The sequence below is a fragment of the Anser anser genome (assembly GCF_964211835.1).
Source record: "Anser anser genome assembly, chromosome: 2".
Classification (NCBI taxonomy): Eukaryota; Metazoa; Chordata; class Aves; order Anseriformes; family Anatidae; genus Anser; species Anser anser.
In genome coordinates this window covers 84,887,128-84,914,991 of record NC_139721.1, presented here as the reverse complement: position 1 = coordinate 84,914,991, position 27,864 = coordinate 84,887,128, and the positions used below count along the sequence as shown (strand labels likewise).

General features: G+C 33.8%; 1 protein-coding gene and 1 long non-coding RNA gene across 10 annotated transcripts in view; one reads left to right on the top strand and one right to left on the bottom strand.

The window, feature by feature from the left end:
• Positions 1–20,224, top strand: part of LOC310894796 — a 161,255-nt gene extending 141,031 nt beyond the window's left edge. For 2 of the 5 annotated variants that reach the window (XR_014580171.1, XR_014580172.1), the window contains 5 exons: positions 190–9,310; positions 9,555–9,658; positions 11,874–11,993; positions 12,880–15,996; positions 18,646–20,224. This is a non-coding gene — a long non-coding RNA (uncharacterized lncRNA). The remainder of the gene's footprint in view (positions 1–189; positions 9,311–9,554; positions 9,659–11,873; positions 11,994–12,879; positions 15,997–18,645) is intronic. The other 3 variants (XR_014580169.1, XR_014580170.1, XR_014580168.1) reach the window with 3 other exon arrangements.
• Positions 1–27,864, bottom strand: part of LOC310894795 (cadherin-10) — a 95,763-nt gene that overhangs the window by 8,514 nt on the left and 59,385 nt on the right. For all 5 annotated transcript variants that reach the window (XM_083825332.1, XM_083825330.1, XM_083825334.1 and 2 more), the window contains 7 exons: positions 27,151–27,445; positions 18,713–18,832; positions 17,897–18,064; positions 12,770–12,957; positions 9,570–9,823; positions 6,169–6,305; positions 3,841–3,962 (listed from right to left, as the gene is read on the bottom strand). In XM_083825332.1, coding sequence (XP_083681458.1) covers positions 3,841–3,962; positions 6,169–6,305; positions 9,570–9,823; positions 12,770–12,957; positions 17,897–18,064; positions 18,713–18,832; positions 27,151–27,445 — 1,284 coding nt within the window. The remainder of the gene's footprint in view (positions 1–3,840; positions 3,963–6,168; positions 6,306–9,569; positions 9,824–12,769; positions 12,958–17,896; positions 18,065–18,712; positions 18,833–27,150; positions 27,446–27,864) is intronic.

The window sequence follows — 27,864 nt, the reverse complement described above, 5'->3', positions numbered from 1 at the left end:
AAATGGAAATCTGGGGAACTTTTGTTTCCTTGGAATGGTAATAAAATTATTTTTCATAGCATTTATAGACAGAGCAACTGCATTGGTAAGTGTACTGACACAAAACAATATTAATAATCTAAGGGGGTTCTTACATGGTATAATATGAATGTGATAGTCACACAAATTTATTTTTATTTTGTGTTGTAGATGTGGTGAGGGGCAAGCCTGGTTGGTGAGTATTCCTTTGCTCCAGGCAGTGCATCAAAACACAAATGTTACTGTTTGTCCTTTGTTCTGTTTAACTTCCATGGTATGGGGTGGGGGGAGAGAGGGGGTGGTTTTGGTTTACCTTAAACAAAACAAATAAATGGAATTTGAATGCATTGTATCACGTTTTCATATATGATTTCCTGATGTCATTAGTATTAATGTGAAATACTCAACATTTCATACAGCGTGGTTTTCCCTTTGTACTCATCAGCTGTGGGATACCTCCACTACTCCCACAGTATGGAGTGACAAAGCAGTGACAACAGCAGGGAAGCCAAAAATGTTACACCAGCTGAAACCAGCCAGAAATATAAGGGCCTTAAAGTAGTCAAAGAGGGTTGCTAGCCACTAAAAAAATAGATAAAACAGTAGAAACAAATTTGCTGTGTAGGTTGTTTTTTCCAAAACAATTCGCCTTTGTGCTTAGGTCCTCTGAAAATGTAAATGATCTTTTTTTTTTTTTTTCCTTAAACACACTATACATTTGCTTTTAAATTCTGTGCAAATAAAATATGTGTTATTAAGAAAAAACAAAAACAACAACAAAAAAAAAACACAGCTGTTTGGAAACCCTATATTGATTTCCATTACAAAAACTATTTTACTGGAGTAAGCCAGAGTAAAACTTTGAGAGTTATTGAATAAAATGGTGCAAAAAGAAAATTCTAGTACCACTAAAATCACTGGAATACATGAAATATAAGGAAATATACTGAAGGGACTGAAGTAAAAGTAGATTAAAAGAGACAGAAGAAGAAAGAAAAAAATATTGAAGTAAATTGACCACAAATTGTAGTATGACTTAAGAAAGGAGGGAGATGCAAAAATGAAAGATAAACTAATACTTATATCCTTATATCAAAGGATATAAGAAAATTCTATAAAAACATATAGAGAAACAGAAAATGAGAAGTAATTAAATTACTAAAAAATGAATTAGGAAATAATTTAGTTTTTAAATAGATATACGTCTTAATTACTTGTTCAATAAGAGGAATAATGAATAGAAAGACATCTGTTGAATACAATAAGGAAATTGTTGGAAATATAGAGGTAACAAAAGCCATGTTTAAGCAAGACTATGTTGGGGTAAATATACCTGATTAAAAAAATCTTTTTTTATATATGGGTCAAATGAGTTGATAAGAAGAGGAGCAACATAAAGAGAACATCGGTGAAAGAAACCTAGCATGATTATATAATGTATGATGAAGATTCAGGAAAAACAAACAAACAAACAAAAAAGAATAAATCAGACATGTTTTAAAATATCACTGAAAGAGAATCTATGATGAGCTAGACTGATTTATATAACATCGGGACAAATTAAAAAGGGAGTAGATATGTATAGATTTGGTAAAACTAAGCAAGCATTCTTGGGGACCCAAAAAGGTGAAAACATAGCTTTCCTCATTAGTTCTGAGGCTTTGAAAGCTGCAGGGAGCCATGCTGTTTTCCTATCTGCTACCTCTGGCTCAGGCAGATAGTCCTTCAGAGAAAGGGCATGGTTTTTGAAAGGACCAGAATGGTGCTGGGCATCTAAGGCTGTACAGGTCTGTTACTTCAAGGCCTATGGCATGGGGTATATGTTTGTTACTCAATATTTTTACGTTTTAAATATATATATATATAATCCCCAAGACACGTGTATATATGAATTAAAATAACCAGAGTAGGCGAAGATTGTGAAGAGCCAAAGACACACATACACAGATGCAAAAAAAAAAAAAAAAAAAGAGAGAAAAAAGAAAAACAGGAAAGAAAGATAACACACATGGAAGGAACCAAACATTATTTAGTATAGATTAATTATATTCAATCCCTCAAGACAGACTGAATTCCAAAATAACGTCTTATTAATGATCTTCCAGTTAGCAAGAATATAATTACATTCAAATAGATTATTCGTGTTATCTTGCATTGTATTTTTCTTTTCTCTTCCTGTGAATTGATTTTTTTAAAGACTCAGTTGCAACTCAGATTGTTTAAAAATGGTTATAATTATATAATATATATAAGTTATAATTATATAATATATATAACATGGCACTTCCTTCTGACAAGGGAGATACTGCTGAGCATTATAACACTTCAAATAAATGGGTATGGGTAATAAATAAATAAATAAATGGGTATACACTTATTTAGCTTCTTACTTATTAGTTATAAATACTTAGTCTTTTTTTTTTTGTCTGACAGCCATTTCTGAGTGTAAACAGAAATTGAGTTTTAATGCAGAAATAAGTTTTACATTTATTTTAAAATTATATTAACTTAAATATTTTAGGTAGCTCAGAAAGAAAAGGATATCTCAAAGTACGTTTACCTGAAAATACAACTGTTATATAGAAAATACGCTGCTTGTGTTCTCTATCGTTATTAAACCTGGACAAAACAGATTCTAAAACTTCAAACAGAATAAGATTTCTGGGTTATTTTTTTTTTTTTCAACCAGAGATGCTGGCGAAACTGCAAAAGAAAATTCACTTTTCTACATTTTCAGTTCTCAATCCATATCTTATATTTGAATTCATTAAAATGTTATTTTAGCATTCATAGTAGACACTACAACTGTCAGAAATTCTAGATTTTTAGTCAGGAATTTCCATTCATCCATCAGCTTTAATTATCTTAAAAATATACTAGGAGGCAAATGTTACTCAATATTGTTAAGTATTTAATATATTATAAATTTGAACCTTGTTATAACCTTGTAAGTCCCTTGTTATAATTTCCAACTGTTGCTCTAGAAAGACAAATGGCAACCTGAATGCAAAACTTGTGATGCAACCTGAATGTGATACCTGTAGGACTGAAACAGTTAAGACAAGCTGGCACTTCTTCCATGTTCTATTCAAAGGTGCTGAAATGCTTACACTGAGGTTCTATTGTGATTGTTTTAGAGGATTTATTACTGGCTGACTGTGCTCTGGGACATGCTGTGCTGTAATAGGAAAACCGTTTTTTAACAGTTCTAATAAGCAGCTGCCTATTAGGAACTGGATATTGAGCACTGCAGTCATTTCACATAAATTAAAGTATGCTTTCTGTAACCTGTAAGAAGCAAAAGAAAATCATATGTTCCCAGATGAAAAATGTATGGTTTGTATTTTATTTTCAAAAGTTTTTGGTGGGATAATAAGACAAATACTACAACTGGAAAAGAAAAAGAAAAACAAAGGTGACAGATGTAGGCTGTAATCACCATCAGAATGAATTGAAATATATCTGAGGTTTGCCACTTGTAAGTTATTGAAAATAAATCAACTTTTTAGTAGATAAATATAACATCTTGCTTTCTCTGTGAAGGTAATGGCAAAGCTAATTATGTCCATGTCTCTTGGGCTTATCTAATTAGGATTTAACAATAGTAAAGAGTTAGGTTGATGAAAGTGGTAATTCACACACTGGTTCTGTTGTAATACATTGGTATTTCACTCTAAGCCTCACCTACAGAGCTACTTGTTACTTTCATTTTCAACATTTCAAAAGATAATTTGGACATAATTTATCCCAAGCACCACACAAGAATGATCTACAATTGAGTGCCATAGCAAAGTTGGATAGTGGAAAGTATCAAACACATACCTGTCCAGCTCTTGCATTTTCACAGACAAAGGTATCATAGAATACAGCAAACTGTGGGGCATTGTCATTAACATCCAAAATTCTTACATAGACAGGAACACGAGTAGTATCTTTGGGGTTGTCTGACAAGAGAAAATAGAAGAATAATGAGCTTATTTTCCTACTAAAATTATTCTATCTTCCAAATTTAATGAGCAATGGACATTTAAAATTAGGCTTGGAATTGATCAAAATGTAGCATATAAACTGGTACCAGGTAAGAATCAGGTCTGCTGAAAAGTAAGGAGATGTCTTGCTTAGAGTAAAAAAAGAACAATGTGTTGTTATCTAGTGAGCAATTAATTTTTTATTTTTTTACATGAAAATAGGGGCTGCCACTGCTAATGTTCTATGCAAATATAGCATATGAAAAGTATGCCCATTACTATAATGACAAAATTGTTAATTTGGTGGGCTCAAGGGTATCATTCTGATGTTAGGTTTTGATTTGTAATTTAAAAATGATTTGCGATCTGATTTGTTTTACACAGAAGAGACATATGATTAAAGCTTTCCTGTGCCTTTATTAAGCAGGGAGAAATTCTGATAAAGCCAATATAAATATCCCAATAAAAATCAGAAGTGATTAGAATTAGAGTTTTTTATGTTTAAATTGCCTTAAAAATACAAATGCAGATTTTCAGACCTTAGGTTCAAAACCAACAATAGTTACTCCCTCTACCTCCCAAGATGCCCAAGCCCTAGTATTATTTAGAGTGCCCTCTCATTACTTACTATAGGTTAATTAATACAAGTTCATTGTTCCCATTTGCAGATCTAGCAAGAATAACGCCTGGGAGTAAAAAAGTACAGCCATTTCTTTGAATTCTGCTGGCTGGTAGCTAAAATTTATATGATTTTGTTACCATAACGGAATAGGATAAATAACAATAGGGATGACTCAAAATTTTTTATTTACTTATTTTTTTCATTTTAAGCTGAAGCAAAGAAAACAGTAAATATTCAGGAGTAGCTGACATTAAGTTCACATGTGATTTATAATGTCTTTGCTGAAATGTGATGTGGATCTTTTTGACATGCTGAAATGTTTAAAGTGGCGGGTTTGGGACATTTTTTTTTCACAGCCTGTTCCATTTTTATACTAGCTTTCCAAGTGCATTCCATTCTTATCACTGCTCTCCTGTTGTCTCATGTTTCACAGGTAATATTTTTAAATATTTAAAAACTATTCTCCCCCTTCCATTCTTTCTCCAAAACAATTGTACCTCTTTAGAGAAGCCTAGCTATTCCAGCTAAATCCTAGCAGGAAATAAATTGAGCACTGTGATATGATATAGGTATAAAATGATAATAGGTTTCTTCAGTATATAAATGCTTCTGATAAGTATTTTTACAACAGTGGACAACACTGTGAAGGAGTGCAAGCTCATGAACATGCACTGCAAGAAAAAAAAATAAATATAGCTACTGGGTGTGCTCAATACAACCAGCCTACTGCAGGAGACACTTGGGCTCTGACTACAGAAATAGTACCGGGCAGGCTAAGATTGGTTAATTGCCTGGACACGATGTTCCATTTAGTTCTCTGCAGTGTAGTTCCTGCCAGTTGTGCTGATCAGCAACTTCTGCTTCTCTGAGTGATTTAAAATTAACCCTAAAAATCAGTGTCTTTGAAAACACATGACCTTCACTAGCTGATTTCAAAGATCAGATTTTTGTCCCTTAGAAAATTTTCTGGCAGAGGGATTAGAGTTAATCTCAACCATGTAGTGGGATCTTTGCTTTCCTCTGTACTTTCAACATGAAAATATCTACAAAAAGATGATGTAAACAGTCTAAGAAATGTTACATCTTAGGGGTCAAGCGGAACCTAACTAACTTGTAAGATTCCAAGAGCTGTAGGTGTAGATACCAAAGGAAGAGATAACAAAATTATTTCTAAGGAAATGAAGAAACCTAAAGAGACAAAAGCATAGATTACCATTTTGAACTCTGCTACCGTAACATCAAAATCTGTCATTTTCCTCAAAGGAAAGAAAGGAAATAAAATCACTCCAGTGTTATTACTTAATTGGGTGACATTTCAGAAGTAGTTTGGATATTAAAGGTCATTGAAGGAAGAAGATGGGGGAAAAAAGCAACATGGAGATAGCTGCTGTTAGCTACCCCCAATTTAATTTCCAAGAATATCTTACAGAATTGGGTGGGAGGAAGGAAATTATTATTTTTTATTATTATTATATATATATATTGGTTTTTTTTTGCATGGAGCTACAGCTGTAACTTTGTAGGCTAAGGAAAACTGAATGAAAAAAAAAATTGGCTTACTGATCTCAGCTGCTATAACACTAAGATTGTGCCATTGTGATATCTCACGGTCAAGTGGCTTAGAAGTATAGATGGACCCATTTCCAGAATGAATATTGAATATCCTGTCAAGGTCTGTGTGACGATCCAGAGAAAACCTGCACAGAAAGAAAGAAATTATTGTTAAAAGGATAGAAAATGGAAGAAAGCATGTTTCACAGCAAGTCAATACACTTTTCAGGTTATATACATTACATTAAAAAGGTTGCTTTTTATAAAACAAATATTTAGTTTCTGTAAATTTGGTGCTTTTTTTTTTCCCCCGCTGATCATTGAAAGTTATTTTAATGGTTGTTTCTAAAATTGAAATTGCATATGCACATTTATAAAAATTCTTAAGGTTAATTCTGTAGAATGAGGAATAAAAATTGAAAGAATTTCATAAATATGATATAATAGCGTAGTATTTGATCATCTGAAATTTTATAGACCTGTATGAGAATCATAAAAAATAAGTCAGAATTTCAATATAATTCAAGGATTGCTTTAATCCATACAGGAGAATTCTCTTTGATGTACTGTTCCTTCAGACTGAGACAGACAGCTAATTTCTGAGCTTTTCAAAAGTAGTGTTATAAGCTCTCCTTATACTTTACTTATACACTTATATACTTTAGGATATGCTAATTTACTGGAGATTAAATTTAAAAAAAATATATAAAAAATAAGTTCATATGCAGAAATTTCACTTTTATGAACATGCTGATGTCAAAGGACTTTCTATGGTGCTATAGATGCTACAATTCCATGGGCAAAAGTTCTACTAACATAAAATGGCAGAAATGTTAAACTACAATCTGCAAATTATTCTTTCCATCATTTTTTCTAATAATCAGCACGGCCTTCAAAGCTAGGATCGAACCTTTGATGTGGAGTTAAGTGTAATATTTTGTGAGGTACAGAACATTTGTCTACTTTTGGCAGAATTGGGTCAATTTATCAAAAAAATCTACTGTACTTGTACAATTTGATAGAAACAATTGTTTATGTTCATGTTTTTATGAACTTTTATGACTGACCTAAACATTTCATAAAGTGTATCTATTTTTACTTACAGTATTTAACTGGATTGAGCCAAATGAAAAAAATGTTGTAATATAAAAATAACATCTGTAACATTTTGGTGGGTTTTGTTTGTTCAATTCACAATAAAATAAATATATAAAAACAATGAAGCAACAAACAAGCTAACACCAAAATGAATACAAAAAACAATCCCAAAAAAGTTAGAACAGCCAAAAAACAAAACATCTGAAACTGCAGGAAAGACTTGCTTAAATGTTTTTTCTTGCCTATTTATACATAACAACTAAGTTATAAGTTACCTGAACGAATCTATTTCTCAGAGAATTTATATTTAGGACTATTTGGCCCATATGATAAATAAGTGATTTTACTTCATCCATGGAAGAACTTTAGTGAGGAAAATAGCTTATTTAGATAGCAATCTAACTAACAGTTTTTCAACAGGCAATAATCACTTCTCTGTCTAACAAAATCTATGCCACGTTGTCTCATTAAAGTTCTATACCATTTCATATTTGGTCAGCAAGTGCTAAAGAAATTATTAGTTTCAAAAAAACCCCACCATATTTATTGAACAGAAATTAAGAAATATTGCAACAAGAAGCTGCAGGCACAGTAGGAATTCTAACTTACCTAGAATTTTAATACAAAGAAGTTAATATTTGAAAAGCAACAGCTAAAAGGAAAAAAAAAAAGTTAAAAATCAAAGCCAATTCTACAACCTGAAGCTGTGATTTTGTTGTTGCTGTTGTTTTTTTAACAGCAGTATTAAAGAATGATACAAATTGCTCAAATTTCAAAATAACATAACTTCAAAATAATTTAGTTTAAATGCTACCTGTTCACTTCTGGGGTGAACGCATTTTTCTTTGTATTTAATATTGATGTTGTAAGAAGTAAAAGCTTATGAAAATGTATTCTAGCCAATTATCATTTCAGTGAGTATGTAATGTTGCTTTGCAAGTTGAAGGATAGAGCCAATACTGAAGAGAAGAATTTGATCTATAGGGTACAAATTGTTTTAAAGTACATGTCTTCAGCTAGGTAGCATTAAATGAAAGATAAAAAAAATGTGTGAAGCAAATTATCATGCATAACTCGATTTTTTTTTATTTTTTAATGAACTAAGTCTAAATAATCCCTCTTTTGCTGTTGTTGTTGTTATTGTTGTTGTTGTTGTTGTTGTTTTCTAGAAATTTCTTTGCCCTTTTTATTTGCTATACCTGCCTCTTCACAATTATGACAGAAACGTCAGCTGGACACAGAAAAAGTATATAAAATAGTCTTTAAATTGCTAGTCTGTGTAAATGATACTGATGAGAGAAATACCTGCCACAGTCCTTCAATTAATCATGTGTGTCAGAAACAAAATGAGGAAAAACACCAAGTTTGTTCTTTTTCTAGTCATGACTATGAAAACATAACTGGTAAAATTGCCAGTTGTCTCATGCAAGTAGAGTGGATAAAGATGCAATGCTAAGTTATTTATATAGTCTTAAATTTTAGAGGCTTGGTGTTTTCATCTGCTATCTTTTCTATACACACAAATAACCATAGGAGAAAATTAGATTCAGTTTCCATTCCTAATCCAGTTTTACCACCTGGGCCTCATTAAGAAGCATGTGGCAATTGACTTCAAAGTCATTAAATAAAGTTCTTTTGCTAAAATGTATTTTTTGTACTTTGTTGGGTATTTCAGACAGACATAACCAACTTGGCCATCTTTGTCTTACCTGTTTCTTAAATTTTATGCATTGTAGCATAACAAAAGCAAAAGAAAACAGTGTCATTTAATACATTCAGCTAGATATCATCTAGCTAAATGCATCAAGCAATATATACATAAAAGATTTTTTTTTTTAATATTACTCTTTAATGTCTAATTCCTTAGGGTATTTGAGCATACACCAAGATAATTTTATCCCATGTAGCTATCACACTGGCAGCAGGAAGCTCCAACCAGAGCAGAATGAGATTGGCACTGCATACTTTCCAGGAGTGATGGAAGAATTTAAAGCTCTGTCTCCTTCCTGGCCCCAAGACTGGTTTGGCACTTTTTCATATTCTGAAGTAACAGGTAGTCCTGAAGAGCTTACTTGAAATCAGTGTGTAATTTTATAAGTTTTCTGAGATTTGACATACTAAAAAGCATTTCTTATGTCTTGTGTAAAGTGAATGGCTGTTCCCTGAGGTGTTCTGAGGCTTACAGATAGCACTATTCTCAACACTGTCTATCACTTGTACACTAGTAAATAGGAGAAAAAACATAATCACCTTCTTACTATTTCTCTTAATTTCTGTATCAAATGATGCATATGAAGAGAATGGTGTATTACCTTATGGGGCTTGAAGCTGAATCAGGATCCCGTGCCATTACCGTTCCTATTATTGTCCCCAACTCAATATCTTCATGCACTTCAAAAAGGTAAGAAGATCTGCTGAAGACAGGAGGTTCATCTACATCTTCTACAGAGATTTTCACGATAGTTGTATCTTTAAAAGGCCCAAGATAATAGAAGCGTGGATCCACATGGGTATTCTCAGCTTCTACTTTCAATGTATAAAGCCTTCTCGTCTCATAGTCCAGTGGCTAAAAATGAAGATGATGATAAACTATTAAATTACATTATGTATGAACAGATGTTGACCTATATACATAATGGAAAATGAGAAGGACTCAAGTCTTGTCAGATCTTGTTCTGGGTTCTGGGAACCCTATTGTGGTTCAAATTTTCCACATAAAGACCAATTTCTCTAATAGGAAATTTCCAGTGTCTTTAGGGGGAGATTTTGTTCCTACATATTACCTGAATTAACATAGCACCATTCACAAAAAGATATTCAGTGCAAATTTACTGATTATTTGGTTAGCTTTGTAGCTCTTTCACAAGCATAAGGATATGAAATAATCGTGCAAGTATTTAAAATATTTGAAATACAGACTGGACATATTGAAATTGCAGAACAAGGTGCATAATACTAATACTTTTTCAGGAAATACTATAAATGCCTGGGTACTCAAAACTGCTTGAGTATCCTTATTGTCAAACAAATGTAGCTGGCCTTCAATATCAGCAATGTGTTTGTGTTTATTTGTTTGCTCATTATTTTTAAGGGAGGGGGAACTGTGAAAATTCTCTACATGTAGTATGAGCTTAATCTTGTTCCTTTTCATTTAATTTCATCGATCAAACACCAGAGATTTTCTTTTTTCAAAATAGATTTGACATTTTTGTCAGCATTTCCTTTTTAAAATAGAAAGAGGAAAGGTTCAGGGTTATAATTAGAAACCTCAGTGGGTACAAAAGAACCTCTATTTCTTCAAATGTTTCTAACTGTCATAGATGTGAAGTGTTAGCTAATTAATGATACCGAGGAAATGAGCAGGCTGAGAATTTACCTTTCTAACACAAAGAAGACATCTTTAATTCCGCCCAAATCTCAGGGAGATATCGAACTAGTCATTTTCATTCATCAAAACGAATGGTAGAAGACTTATGCCTTTTTTTATTTTTCTCTGCTGCTTTTAAATACAAATTCTTGTTCATGCAAGATGCCAGAATGCCTGCCTAGAAGTTTAAATTGTCTGTTTAAGAGCAGAAGGATGCAGTCCAGACAATGAATTCTACTCTCACACTTGTTTTAAAAAGCAGTCAGAGCAGAAGGGAGAATATCTATGAATATACCCAGGAATTGAAACACAGTAGTGCTATCTGAACTATCTGAAACTCTCTGAACAGTGTTGCTATATGAGACTATTGGTGTGTCTATGAAGTGCAGCATGCTGCTATTAAGGGATGCTATCTTCAAGCCTACAGGCAAAGAAGCCATGTTAGTCCTACTTTTTTCTAATTAGCAGGCTTAATTTGTTAGATGGTGCATCACACAGATATATCTACCGTGCTACTAGTACATTCAAATACAGTTTGGACATCTCTTCAGGCTACACCACAAAACATTGATATGAAATGTGTGGATTATAAGGGTATCCCAACACATTGCCAGTACTGAACAAAAGTGTTGCCCACAAATATGAGATTGTGGCAAAGCAACAATGAATTTAAGCATTATTTTATCTTTGGAAACATATGTAGAAAAGCTTGTAAGTTCTTTTGCAGATGGTGTTAAATTGAGACTTAGTAACTGAAGGGCTCAGTAAAAGAACACCAGTTACTTGTAGTTATTCACCATTGAAAACAGAAATCACAATCAAAGTGGCTAAATAATAAATAAATGATGAATAATTTCATAAAAGAACAAACTGAGCATGGTATCTTCTCCCTTGCTAGTCAATACTAGCTAGTCTGTGAGATCTGAATGATAAGCTACTTATTTATCAATGAGAAAGCATCCTGAAAATTTTAGAGTGTGTCAGGTTGCTAATAACAAAATGAGAGGATCTTGTTCATTATTACTTATTGGTGACACTTTTGGAGCTGCTGTCTTATAACATGAATTTTTTATGTTTGATCTAGTTATTAGACTGTTTTTTTTCAAGACTATATTGATTTAATATAATAGAAGTCTGCATGGAAAGCCTCAAGCAAGCAAGAAGAGAATAGCTTGAGAGAAGCCTTTGCAAACTTCTATGAAAAGGAAGAATATCTGGCCCCTAACTTGGTGTTTCCATACCTTCCCAGATAAACTACAATGCTGACTATGAACAATGAAGAATATAGAGGTCAAAAAGGAACTCAATGTCATCTTTGCAGAATTTATCTTTACCTTGGTTGCCATTATGAAGAGATGCAGAGAAGGAGGTAGTGGTATAGTAGTGTTTAATTTGTTATGCTATGCTTAGGGTGATTTATTAAAAAAGCTAATATAAGCAATAGTTTGTGTTAGAAATGCTCCCTAGACTCTTTAGAAATGCTCACAATCCCAAAGAAAAGGACTGGGGGACTTCTGGAAGGGAAAATGTTGAGGAGTAGGAGAATGGCATTTCAGACTTTGAGATCTTAAACCTTTGAAAGTGCTTTGAGATGAAAAACAGGGCAGAACTAAAGCTACCTCTGAAACAAGAACACCATCATTATGCACTGCTTATGTCTGTACCAGCTGACCTGCTGGAAATATGAACAAAACAATATAGCTTGTGACAGCTTACATGAGTGTATTTGTGTTTTGTCGATCATTGGTCTCCTAATTTGACTCTGTGTGGATGAAAATCTAAATAAGGAATGCCCAAGTCTCTCTGTAATGAGTGAACTGTGCATTGTTTGCTGAAGAAAACAGGTTGCATGAATACTAATTAAATCTTTATTTGAAGTCACAGAGATACTAACATTGGGGATGGTCCATTTTTTGCACTTTGTTAATGCGTTAAACCTACTCTGTGTCTTGGAGATATTGCTGCCACCTGTTATTTCTAGTTCATCTTGAAAGGAAATAGTATTGTTCAGTCACCAATAGGGGATGCTTGCAAGTGCTAAGCAGTTAGAATTGCCATCACATTATCCAAGCATGTTTTTACAATGAACATTTGTACCGTAACATTGACAGCAAAATCACTTAGTGAAATTTTTTGAATAGACACCTTTCGCACAGTTATGATGCCTTCCTGAGTGTCCTTCTGTGTCACAATTTCAAACATATCTGTCCCATCACCATCTATAATTCTGTACTCTACTTCTGCATTTTTTCCAGTGTCTGCATCAGTGGCTTTGACGCTGCCAATGGCTGTCCCAACTGGGGAGGACTCAGGAATGCGGAGGTGGATGGTACCTGTCAAAGAAACAAAGAGCCACTCAGGAGCCCCACAAGCCACTACACAAGCATTAAGTAATGTCTGTGTCACACAATAGCTGATTACATATTTTTGTGTATCTTTTATTCTAGAGATTTTCCCTTTTAATACAGATGGGGTGGGCAAAGTATGAGGCAGAGAACTATGAATGAAAAAAAGTTTAGGTAGAAGAGTGAAAACAAAATTGTAGAAAAACAAAATTGTAGAAAAATGGGATTTAAAAGTGCTTCTATATTCCTATCCCAAAGAAGGATCAACTATATCTATCTGTACTTTTCGCTACATTCTCCATCCAACTATAAGAAGCAGATTGAAATTTCAGTCTTCAAAATTAAATAGTCAGATACAATATTAAATAAATAAAGGGAAAGGTTCTTGAAAATCCACAAGCAGAAACTGTGCCTACACGTGTTAAAGCAGTAATTCATGCTTGATTAAGACTCATGAACACTGCAATTTTGTTTTTGTCCTTCTTCTGGCTCAGTTGCATCTGTTTATTGTGGTTTCATAGCACAGATAAAAAACACAGGAGTAAAACTGTCCTCATTCAGAAATGCTGCAATGAATTAAAATAAATATCTTACTCTACATTTTAGTATTCTATGTCTTAGCCATCCTGTTAAACTGTAAATAAGGATTGAGATCTCTAATCCCATCCATCAGAACGTAGGGTAGCAAAAGGTGTGTGACACATAATGCACTAAGAAGAATTCTCAAAAAAAGATTTTAAAATGAATACAGATACAGCTGCCATTCCAATGACAAATACTAAGTCATCTAAGCTCTACTGAAAAACATTTTATTTTCTGCCCTTATTTAAGTGTTTCTAGATTAGTTGTTTTACTTAAACACTTCATGAGCTAAGTAAAGTGAGTTAGAAAGACAACTCAGTTAACAGTAATACAAAAGTGGAAGTGATAAAGGCCAGTACCATCAACAGGAAAAAGGAATAGGCTACCCAAAAGGCAGAACATACATACCTAGTTACAGATAAGAAGTACAGAAAAGTTCATAAAGGAAGTTAATAGTTTTGTGTGATCAGAAAGAATCATGGGGAGAGAGTAGTAGCAACATGACCTTATCATATATTCAGGAAAACACTGGTGGGGATTATCAGTGTCTTTTAACAGAGTATGTTGTCAGGCAACTAGAGAATGACAGAGGGATTGTTTTTGGTTTTAAGGAGACACAGTGAAAAAAAAACCAATGCCCCATTATTCACTAGGAAGTTTAAGAGTTTCTCTCATTCTGTGGAACTATTTTTCTGTGCCATTATTTTGTAGTTTGCAAACCTAAAAAAAAAAAAAAAAAAAAGGCAAAAACTTAAAAAAAAAACACATATAGCTTATTTATTAAATCTCGAAGGGAAAAGAGTAAAGTTGAATTTCGTACAATAGTATTTCATCAGTTTTTCATATAAAACTGATATACAGCAGCAGAATTAATACTTTATGACCATATACACTCCATATTCTATTTATAATGAATTTATTTTCATGCAGTTACATTTTGGTGTTTCAATCAAGTGATTTATCTTGCATTTGCTCTGACATTTTTCATTACCTTTCTATAAAACCTAAATCTGTGTACTTTGCTACATTAGTATATAATCTCTCTGTAATCTGTTAATGTTAAAAAAAGAAGAAAAAGTAGCCTCTGCTCCCATTTAGTATTTTTCAGTACTATGTGAGACTATGCTGAAATACTACTTTTTTTTTTTCAATTAATATTTATACATTATAATTAGTTTTATGGTGTGTCAACTATTCTCTGATTATTTTATTTTATTTATTTTATTTATTTTTTTTTGGGGTGCTTTAAACCACAACCCCAAGCTGTGCCTTGTGGACACTGCTTTGATTCCCACTGCAATACCCAACTCATTTATTTATCTAGAAAGTGCTAAGAATTCATAACCTCAAGTACTAATAAGGCAGTGGAAATAAAGAATAAAAATAACCAGAAATCTATCATCTGAAAGACTATTTTAATTTTATGGTTAATTTATCCATTAACAGAAATCTCTACCATGGTATGTGATACTCCCTTTTATTATTTTTGTCACTGAAGACTATAAATCATTTGACTACGTACAGGATGCAGTGCAAGTTAAGGCACCAGATCAGAATGTAAACTACAAAAATTGGAATTATTCTTGCAAAACTCCTCTGTAAATCCTTTTTCTGTCATTGCTTTTTCCCCAAGGAGAGTCATTTACTGTTTGCATTTACTTCAGTGAGTGATGAAGAAAAGCGGACGTTAGGTGGAAGATTTAGTCTACAAACCTGTGTCACTCAGTCATAAAGAATGAAAGAGCAACTTTATTCACATTTACCCTTCTTCCCATTTGCTCTGGAATTGTATAAAGGTAAATATTTTTATAGAGCAATATAGGCTCTATACAGGAGCCTCTCTTACAGGAGACATGGGCTGCCATGAGTTTCAGCTATAGTCAGGCTCCGAAGTCCATAAACCACTTTGAAAAATAAGAGTCAGACTCCAAAAATGAGCTGACTTATCCTAAAATAATTAACTCAAGGAATTACATAGCTCTATTTGTAAAATACACAATGAAAATACTGATCTACAAAATCAAGAAAATAAAAATATAATTCTAAAATACAGTACTTACCAAACAGTTTTATTCTCAAAATCTCTTCCATCTGAACCCATGATATTGTTTATATTTTATTTTAAATATTTTATTTTATTTTATTTTATTTTAATTTAATTTTATTTTATTTTACTTTTATTTTCTCTTCTTTTCTTTTCCATTTAGGATATGTCAGTGCAATGTCCTTAATTCTGAAAATTCCTGAAAGTATGACAACTGAAACAGATGCAAAGTCTAAGGTCTTTGATGGTCTTTGTGTACAGAACCTTCATAAAATGTTAAATTTCATTATGTTTCCTCAGAGGAACAGTTACTGATATATATATGGTTTTCAGGTGATCTTTAAGAGAAGAAAAATATCCTGAAGAGACCCTGCTCTCTCTAAATCACAGAGGAATCGATGGTATGGTGTTCTTTTTTGTTTTGTTTTTTGTTTGTTTAGGAACACAAAACAAAAAGTGGAATTCTTCACAATACTACTATGAATTTCTTTGTAAGAGAAATTTAATCTGTCCTTTGATTAATATATAGCTGTAGTATGCTACTCAGTCCTGTGAAAATCTAAGGAAACTTTTAATATTTTTCATGGTAACTCATAAATCTGATATGAATATGGTCATCTCATGAGCCCAACACAAATCCGTTATCAATAGGACAGAATAACTTAATAAGTACCAATTCCAGTAGTTTCCTAAAACTCTATGAAAATCAGGAATCATTATAATGCCTCTTAGCATTTTTAGATTAAAGATTTTTTAAAAGTCAACAGCTTTTTTTTTTTTTTAATTTCAAACAACCTGTAAAATTACATTGAGCTTTATAAATGTTTTAGATTTCATTTCTAGTGAAACATACATTTGTATGTAGCATGACTATCAGTGGAGAGTAGAGAGAAAAACAAATAAAACAAAACAACATAAAAATGCCAACTATGAGAGTAAGACAGAATTTCTTTAAAGCAAAGGTCCTATCTGATTTACACTGACAACAGAAAAATGCACAGATATTTCTGGAACAGCAGATCGCCATCTCAATCCAACGAATATGATGTTGGACTGCCATGTAAATCGTATAAAAACAGTCTAGAAAGTTGAAAAAGTTGAATAAGCCATTCTAGTTATTAATTTTACACGGTGTTTAAGAAACAAGAAAAAAAAAAGAAATGAAAAGAAGAGCATAACAATGCATAGTTTATATGCTGTCCTAAGTATAACTGTTAAAATTAGCTTTTCCATAAAGCTTTGAACATGCAACATCTTTGAAAAGTCTTCCTAAATTGCTCTAGAGAGCAGTAAAACAGCATTCCTCACCTACACAGCACTGGAATTACCATAATCCTACATATATAAATGTAAACTAAAAATGTAATAAATCAAAACAATGTGAAATTACAAAGGGACTTAAAATGACAAATTAACAATAAATTCTGTCCAGAATAGGGCCTGTGGGGAAATGCTCAAACTGTAAATACTCAACTGCTCATGATTTTTCTGTTTTGAGTATATGAAATCACATGCTGATAAACATCTTAGCTAAATGCATATATATTAACAACAAAATTACATTGAACAAAATTATGTACTCCATTTGTGATATAAAGAACATGCTTAAATCAGAATCATTTGAAACTGGTTCTGTTATTATGAGCCTGAAGGCTGATCATCAGTAACTACTGGATTTAGTGGAGTTGTACTCCAGTTTAGTGGATTCAGAAGAAAACCTGTAGTTTTGTTTACCTTTGGTAAACATAAGCAATCAAAAAAAAAAAGTTAAATGCCATTTATTTCACTTTGGGAAATCTTCTATCTATCAGATTTTGTAGCAGTAACTGGAAAAATACAAATCTGCTTGTTTTCCTTCAAGTAATTTGTTTTCCAAGTTCTTCATGATTAAATGTTTAAGCAGATAAAACAGTTCAAACATTTCTGCATACCTACAATTACTACATGTTTTATTTTCCAATGGGGGAGTGTCTAGGAATTTAGCAATAGGTAAGGGGAAAGAAATACATTGCTCTAATGCTCTTATTATTTCACCTCCAACTGCCTCCCATAGTACTGGAAGGTATCCCAGGTCTTCTGTAGTTACAGTTGATCATGTAACTGTTTTCCTAACAAACAAATACTGTAACATTTAATATTCTGCTTTAATAATAGTGAATAAATCAGTACATAAGCCTTTTTTTGTTGCTGTTCATGTGTGCCCTGTAATCTAGATTTACTCTAAATTAAACCAGATGGTGACTGCTAAACTCTTTAGTTTGAAGCTCTTAGAGTGCAGGACAACTATTAAATGCAGCTTACTCTGGGGGAATCGAGGTGGATTGTCGTTGACATCAGTCAAAGTGATGTTCACAGTGGTGGTCCCTGATAATCCACCCATCTGGCCTCCCATGTCCTTTGCCTGGATAACAACTTGGTACTGCTCCCTGTTCTCTCTGTTCATGTTTGGCAAAGCAGTCCTGATGATGCCTTAAATAAAGAACAAACAAAAATTGTTAATCGTGCCGTTATTTTTGATGTGCAGCTATCTGCTACATCTTTTATTTATTTATTTATTTATTTATTTTTGGTATTAGTCTGTGAAATGTATTCCTAAAGTATTCATTTCATGCTTTAAAGTACAAAAATTTGTTCATGAGCTTTATAAATAGTCTTCAGAACAGGCTATCTGTTTGTTATAAAAAAATCTTCATCACAGCTCCCTTTCCAGTTTACATTTCATGCTAAAAATGATTCAAGATATTTATGCAAGGCAAGGTTTGTGGGTGGAAAGAACACCTTTTATTAGTCTAAGTAGAACCACTAAGAATAAAAGAACAACATTTTCTAGGACACAAACCTTTCATCTTGCCTTTATCAAAAATATTCTTACTTAGAACTTTACACCGTCTTAGCTATTTCAATTGTACCACTGCAACAATACTTTTACTTCATAGTGTTAGCTGTAATGACTCGTAGTTTTTATTTTTATTTAGTATAAGAACTATAAATTATGAGGGAAAAAGCAAGAAATATTATTTCATTTCAGTTAGCTTTTAATTTTTTTTTAGGTGATCTGAGATTTTTAAAATGAAAGAACAAGTTTACGGTAAATGGAAATAATGACAATTTCCTGACCTGTTTCTGGTTCCACGGAGAAATATGGCTGCCCCTGAAGTATGCTGTAAATGACTCTGGCACTGTTTCCATAGGAAGGGTCATCGGCATCAGTAGCTGTGACTTGCACCACAGAAGTACCTGAAGCATCCAAAGTCAATTTAGTTTCAGATAGTACTAAATGGAGGTCCAACAACATTAATTTCTGATTGAGCAGAACCCAAAGAAAGTTTCAGCTAACGTTGATTGGATTTTTCAAGCATGTTTATTATCTTATGGTGAACTTTAGATACTCTCTTTCCTGTTTCAGGGTCTCATTCTACACAAATTGAGCCTAAACTTCCATAATTCCACAATGATTAAGGCCTAGTCAGTAAAGGTAAACAACAGCAGTGGTTGAGCTGAATTTTATCCCTACCTTGCTATCATGCATTCATACTTATGTACTCACTTCTTTTCAGAGGACTGACTTGCTTTTATTGCAGTACATCTCTGCTTTTAATTACCCACAACAGTTTTTGTTCTGTTTTGTCATGTTTTCATACAATGATGCCAATGTGATATAAAAAAATCTCAGAATTGGAGAAATATGTATTACAAGGGTGGACCATTCAGTGGAAAAGGAATTGGCTCAAAGGTTGCACTCAGAGAGTTGTGGTCAATGGATCCATGTCCAGGTGGAGGCCACTGATGAGTGGTGTCCCTCAGGGGTCTGTTTTGGGACTGGTGCTGTTTAATATCTTTATCAGTGACATAGACAGTGGGATTTAGCGCACCCTCAGCAAGTTTGCTGACAACACCAAGCTGAGACGTGCAGTCAATACAACAGAAGGAAGGGATGCCATCCAAAGGGACCTGGACAAGCTTAAGAATTGGGTCCACGTGAACCTAATGAGGTTCAGTAAGTCTAAGTGCAGGGTGCTGCACCTTGGTCAGCGCAATCCCAGCCATGAGGACAGACTGGAAAAAGAACTCATTGAGAGCAGCCCTGCAGAGAAGGACTTGGGGGTTCTGATGGATGAAAAGCTTGACATAAGCCAGCAATGTGAGCTTGCAGCCCAGAAGGTCCAGAAGCTGTGGATGCCCCATCCCTGGAGGTGTTCAGGACCAGGTTGGATGAGGCCCTGGACATCCTGATCTAGTGGGTGGAATCCCTGCCCATGGCAGGGGGGTTAGAACTAGATGATCTTTAAGCTCCCTTCCAACCCAAGCTGTTCTATGATCCTATGATTCTATGACACCTATTGTAACCGCACATGTATTAATGAGAAAAGATTACGTTGCAAACATGAAAGGTGATATTTTGGAGCTATTATTGCAACTTCGTTATTTTTTGTTCTGATTTTTATATTTCATTTATATGGTCAAATATATAGATAGTTATATACACAGTTATTAATAGGAAGTAAATTGTATCATATTTTTATTTCATTTTTATTTAAAAAAACAAACATAATCTACTTCAATGTATCATTTGGAAGAAAACTGAAGAGCATGTTTAGCAACTTTAAAATAAATAAATGGAATAAAATTTCCTTTTGTGATGTAACAATGTCTCTAATAGTTTCCCCTCAATTATGAATGTCAAAATGCATATACAATATATTACTTCACGCTATTTTAACACACATACATGAAGCAAGAAACAAATCATATCAGTTGTCCTGTTCTCTAGATTACTCTCTAGAGTAATCACATGTACACACCCACATACGCACCCAATAAAATATATCAGACACTGCTTCCAAAAAGAGATTATATCCAGTTCCCATCACAGTCTGTGGGAATAAACTTGGAGTCCCTAATTCAAATCACTGTCACACAGTGATTTACTCCATAGGCTGTGCTCAGGGTAATGTATCACCCCGAAGTAGAAAGGATAAACTATGCTTTTACTGTTGCTTCAGCTCTTTGGCTTTTGCTGGCCAGCCACCAGGCAGGTAGTGGCAGGAAAACAGCAAGGGCACAGCTGCATTTCTGCCTGCCATTCAGGGTACAGAAGTCACCACTTTGGTCATAGCCCTTATTCACAGAGGCAGAGAGACATGCTTTCTATGTATCCACAGAGGGATCAGTGATTCCTACATGAAACCTGACAGAAACCATGCAAAGAAACAATCAGGAAGAGCGTATTAGACTGGGAGCCCTTCCAGCAAACAGTATGACCAGTGCCACGCATCATTTATTCTGGGCTGCGGTCACATCACTGTGTGTCCTCTTTGCTCAGTCTACCAATAGGCTGGTCACTCCAGACAATCGACATGCAGAGATCAGTTTGAAATTACCAACCATGTTGATTCTGCTTTACCTGCACATGTCTCTGTTTTGACACAAACTATTTTCTGCAGCACTCATATTTGAAAATACACTGTAAATGAATAGTGCAATGCTACTTAGCTTCTTCCCAGTATTCTTCCATTTTTTGCAACTGTTTATTTCTGACCTGCAGCCCATCTTAATGTATTTCAAGAACATTACCCTGTATCAAGCTTTTTGTTTCAAATTTTTGTAGCCCTGTCCTCTTTACAGGAAAAATACCAAGTGTATTTCTGATGTCTGAGTAAAGCTTCTTTGCTTCCTCTTTGTTTATTAAATAAATTTAACTAATAAAAATAAATAAAAGCATACCAGGTCTTCAGGACTTGTGTATCTTTCAGTTTTATACTACTTTTTATATTATAAAGTATTTTTAGTTTTTAAATCATTTCAAGCTAAGTTATCCTAAATGAAAGCCACATCTGTAACAAGTCCACTATTTACACTACTATAAGACTTTGTCTCTTCTCACCCCTCCAGTCAGAAAAAAAACAAAAACAAACAAAACAAAACAAACAAACAAACAAAAAAACACAAAAAAACACACAACTCCTCATATTTGTACTTCCTTTTCCAATTGTGGAATAGCCTCTTTATTACAGCTAAATAAAACTGAGAACTGCTGCTTGGTGGATAAGGGACAGAAGAAAGAAAGAATGAGTGGGATAGAGTTGTATGCTATTTGATATGTTGGGACATGCTAGAAGGATGGTTAAGTGACAGCATGAGGGTAGGACTGGGCTGGGAAAGTAAAGCTCTGGTAGGAAGCCACTGAGCATCTATTCAACAGTTAAAGGTGGAAGTTAAAGGCCTTTGGGAAAATGTGAGTGCCTTAAACTGAAGGCAGGCATTCACATATATATATTTTTTTCATCTAGTTTCTGATAATTGCAGTTAAAAATAGTAATAATGATAAATGGAGGTCAGCAGATTTTCAGAAAGGCTTTATACTGAAGTAAAAATAGCATGTTTAACACAGCAAGCTACCATTTGAATCAAAATAAATTTCAAATCCTCTCTTCTCAGCTAGTATCAGCAAAAAATAACTGCGGGCTATGGAAGTGGACAATGCACATCAAGTAAAGCAGATTAGGAGTTCTGAAAGACAGAAAAAAAAAAAAAGAAAAAAGGAAAAAAAGAAAGAAAGAAAACCCTCAGCTGTGTCATTAAAGTTACATTGTGCACATCAGCTGTCAAACTATCAAAATTCTTGTTTTGCTTCAGTTCACTGAAGTCACTGAAGACCACTGATCCTCAATACTGCTAATATATTGCTTAAAGCAGTCTGAAACCTGGGGTGAACTAACTAGTACCCAAGGCACTGATTTTGACTGTTCATGTTGGGGTTTACAAACCACAGTGTGGGTGTGACTTAGTCCGCACTACTCAGTCCAGGCCTTGCTCTCTATCTTTTACATGGGCACAGGTTGCTTCTGATGAAGTCTTTGGCCTTCAGGATCTAAAGCCTAATCTGAAGTCTACAGGAGGGCATAAAGGACACAGTGACAATATACTGAAGAATGTGGCACCAGCTATGTATGGAATTAGTAATATCATGAAAAAGACTGTGAATTAACTTCCTCCTCATATACTTGCGAGTTTCATTATACAATAAACTAGAATCATATGGTGGTGAACTAGGCCTACAAATAAACAACATCCATTTGTCAGATTATTGTAGTTCTCAAAAGACATATTTGAACATAATTTTAATTATAACCTTTGAATTTCCCTAAGGTCTCATACTATAATAGTAATTAATGTACTTGGCTCTTTTTAATGTTTTCCTTGCAAACATCTTCAAACATCATACAAGTATTAATGCCCTTAACCTCACAGAGCATTTAAGATATAGAAGTAACAGAGAAGAATCACTGAAGATAATTAACTGGGGAAAAAACAAACAGAGCTGAATTTGTAACCTATATTTCCTTACTCCCAAGTGAGTTATGTGATATTTAACTACAACAAGTGCCCTCCATAGTAAATTATACATTAAAATAACAAGTTGAATTAACAGGAATTTTCTGCTCTTTCTAGTAGAAAAGAGAGGAAATAATGAGATATGTTCTCCCCAGAAATAAACTATTTAATACAGCAGAATAACAGGAAAGAGCTCCATATTCAGAGAAATCTATGTAGAAAGCTCTTCAGTTACATGGTACTCCTGTAACTTAGAAGAAAATAAGCTGGGGAAAAGTATGTCAGTGAATGCTTCTAATTCTTTTAAGATGGTCCTTTTTAAGAAAAAAAAAATATATATTATATATATATATATTTCTCTTTATGAGGCACGATTTATATGCAAAGTGAAATCAAAGTGCATGTGTAAAATATATAAAAATGTAATATAATCATGTTTTTTCAAAATCTATCATGGTTGACATTATGAAAATAAAAATGAGATGCAAAAGGTTTACTGAGATAATTATGAAAAAAGTAAAGAAAATCTTTGTTAATAGGAAACAATAAAGAAGTGTAATAAAATAAATGCTATGGCAGAGGAAAGGATTAAGCACTGGGAATTTTTGGAACAGCACTAATGAGGGACTGAACAAAAAGCCTGGGGAGAAAGCCAAGCAATAGTAGCTCTAAATGCTGTCTGAAGAGAAAGACAACCACAGGTAGGGATGACAAGCTAACTGTGGGAAGCCCAACCTGTAGATGGCATGTAAACCCAGAGGAAGGTTACATTGAAGTGTACATTGATAATCCTAATTCAGAAGCAGAAAATACCAGCTAGGGAGCATGACAGCTAATAGTTGCTCAAAGTGCTTCTGAGACAATAATTCATAGGAAAAGTTACTTAGCACTGAAGATACAGGATGGAATAAGGATCAAGAATGATTAGAGAATATCTAGACTACAACAGATGAACAGAGAAGCATCACTAAATAACAGAAATGATGTGGTGATAGGGAAAAAAAAAAAAAGCCTAAATAGCAGAAACCTCTGAAAGCTTGTCTAAAATAAATCAACAAAAAAAAAATCCAGAGGAAAAGCTCTAGAGATTAAAACAGACTCATCGACACAGTTCTGAAAAGAAGCCTTTAGATGAGCAAGAAAAGAGACAAGTAAATAATACAATGGGCAGAATAGAAGATTTTGGTCAAAGCCAGAATATTCTGGGTCATAAACTTTGAGATTAAGGAAAGAAAAAAAGTAAAAGAGGAGAAAATATTTGGAAATCTGTACAAAGACTTCAGGAGAGCAAGATGTCTTCCAGGCTATTGACCTAAATGTGAGATCCTGAAGTTGGCCCATTTATCTTACCTTTACTATGATTAATGAGCAGTAGAAGAAAGATGAACAAGACAAGAAAGAACTTATGGGCCTTTGTCAAGACATTGTAATTGATAATAAAAATAGACCCATTCTCAGGTATCCATCAAGCTAATACTACAGCCTGAGGCAGAAATCACAACCGCTGTCTCTTGTCTGAAAGACTTGCATACAGCTATGTCACAGTTTGATACCTTGAATGGGGGGCAGAGGGAGCAGATACAGGCTTAGTAGTATTATAAGGTACTACTACCCCTTTGTACCTCATAATACAGGGTATTTAAGCATGTAGCAAGCCTTGCACTTCAAGGGATGCCACAGATTTCAATTATTTCAAGCTGATGCTTGCATATTTTGCTACTTGCGCACTTCTTTTGTGTAATTTGGTAAAGAAAGCAGGACATTAGGCAGTAACAGTTTTCATACATGAATTGGTAAAGAAATACTGCTGATTAAACATTTACCAGTTTACTCAGTAAGTAATTAACAGAGACATGAAATGAATGACTCATGCAATCTTGCTGAAAACTGTTAAAATGTGTGAGGAGGAACCCACTAGTTCTGAACACTAGCTACTAGCTACATTATATAGTATAGCTCTAAAAGCAACGAAGCATATGAATAATCTTACATGGTGTGATATGCTGCCATAGTTGTCTTCGTTCTGGTATTCATATGAATGCATATAGAGTTAATACGAACATCTCAGCATTGTGCTTGTGGTACTGGTGTGTCCAAATGTATGCACAACTCAGCAGCAAAACTGCAAAGTAGTTTACTATTTTTGACACTTCTTAGATAGGATTAAGCCAATCAATTTGAAACAGTCATAGTCTGTATTGGGACTGAGAGTTCAAGCACCACGTGGTAACAGAGGTCTTGAGAATCCAGTTCCAGAATAATGTACAAGAGGCCCCAAAGGCATAAATACAAGTTGCAAGTTACTAATCATATTACAGACTAGCCTGGATTTAGAGTGTAATGAAGAAAACAAAGAACAAATAACCACAATACATAAAACATCGCGTTTATGGTGAAAATATGGAGAAGATGACTAGAGGATATAAAAGAAAATGAGAACATCTACAAGAATTGGAACAAATGAACAAAACAAAAAAAGTTATCTCCCTAAATAAAAGGCATTACTTCTGATCAATGTCACAATCTATCTACAGCAGGTCCTCTTTCACCTTTGATTCTGAAAGAGACATGCTTTTTCATTTATTCACCACATTTTCATGTTACCACTAAGCAATTATATATATATATATATAAATCTTTCTAAACCAATCTATATAACTGATTTAAAAAAATAAACCAATTATATAATTGGTTTAAATAAATTAAAACTTTGAAGAACAAAGTTTGTGATTTTACGTACATGTTCGTTTAAGTGTATGCGCCTGCCTGGTGCTCAAGCCTTCCCACATGATGGCAGCAGGAGTGCAAGACGTTCTATAAATATATAGCTATGTTTTTAGTGGATAATTCTATATAGCACAATGCAGTGCTATGTTGACTATGCCAGACAATATTAGCACGGTACTTTTTACTGAACAATATACCTCCTATTTATTTGACCAGCCGAAAAACACAGTAATTTGGCTTTGTAATATCTCTTTCTGGTACGTATGCTTGAGACAATATTCATATCCTAAACTCTGCTTAATATTTTCAGACTTTTATAGAAAGATTATATGTTTTTATATGCTCACAAAAGTGAGTACCATAGCAGGAGACACATACAAAGCAACAGTACAATTCAATCCAAGACTGATGTTTCTCTCTGCGTTCCTTACATCAACAAGTCTGACAATCTCTTAGCCCACAGTCAACAATACCGGGTAAGTAATGGCAATACTGGAACTCAACAGAATTAATCTGGAGAGAGCAAACTACAGCAATCCAGGAATCCAAGATCTTCTTCCTAACCTCTTCTTCCTACCTTTTGATGTGGAGAAGTTATTTTGTCAATACAAAAATAATTTTGATGTTTCTTTTTCCATACATTTTTCATAAGTTTCTGTTCTAAAAGATGATTAAGTTCTACAATATATGAAAAAAAAAAAAAAGCTACTATTGCAAATTGCATGCTAATTCAGCTTTTCACAAATGTTCAGTGTTTCACAGATACAGAGTCATAGTGAAGAAAAAGCCTTGGAAGGCTCTGGGATGATATATATCTAGGAATGGCAGGGGTTTTCCTAATATAAAGTTCTAGCTAAGCATTCTGCCTTCTATCTACTCAATCCTTGTCAATACAATCAGCAATAAGGATAAGAATAATGTTCAAGGCTCATCCCTAGGAACTGAAAGTACAGTACAAACAGAAGCAAGATGAATTCAAAAAGCTGTTTAAGGTTCCTGAAGAGGCCATTCATGGATATGTTAAGGGAGGAACACTGAAAGTACAAGAGAATTTGTTCATATATTCAAAAACCGAATGCAAAGAGGAGAATCAAGAGTGTATCTACCTGCAGGCAGTGCATCAAAAGTACATGAGCAAACAAATAACTCTCCTCAGCCACGGAAAGAGTGAAAGACGAGACAGATTTCCATGTAGTATATTTATCAATCTTATTCTAATAATTCTTAAGGAGGAGGGTGATTCACCATTATATACTATTTATATTCCAAATGACTGTAAGTTAATGTTTTAAATATTCTAAGTAGAAATAATCTCATATCATAAAATCTGTTTCTGGATGAAATTCTAGTATTTGAACAAGCAAACCAAAAAGAAAGGTATTTATTCCATCAAGTAGAATTCCCATCATGACCGAATTTTCAGAGGATGGGGAAAATATCCATCAAATAATGTATTTTGAGCAGGCACTTATGCCTCAGTATAAAGCACTCACCCACTACTGACATTTCAGGAACACTAGCAGTGTAAATTTCTTCTGGAAACGTTGGTTCATTGTCATTAATGTCATGGATTTTGATGACGAACTCAGATTCGGGTTCCACTGGTCTCAGAGTTCTTCTGTTAATAGCTTGGGCACGCAAGGTGTAAAAGGCTTTTTCTTCCCTGTCAATTCTCCGAGTGGCATGAATGTCACCTGTTTTCTCATCAATTATAAAAAGAGTACCAGCCCCATCTCCAGATAAAATGTATTTGAGGGATCCATCTCCCTTATCCTGGTCAGAATGAAGCTGAAGTGAAAAACAAAGGAAGAAAAATAAAACATTTTATTTAGAAGTAATCAAAAGCTGTTTTTTTGTTTTGTTTTGTTTTGTTTTTTGTTATCATTATTATATATTAAATCATTTTGAATGCAGCAACCAAGTTTAGTCCCAACAAAACAAAGTAAATTTCAGTCACCACTGACTAGCAGTCATGGTGTTATACTGAGGCATTTGTTTCCTAACTTAGCTCCAAGAATCTTTTAATTTGACTGTTGTGGCAGATTTCAGTTTTGCAGCAACACCTGTTTTCTGCTAAGAAACCTTTGCACCACAGTTCTTAAAGAAGATTTTTATGTTAATATTGACCTTTTCCTTCCTTGAAGAGATCCTATTAAAAATTCACAACCTGCTGTGCTAGTTGTAAATTCACTAAGCAGATAAAGAAC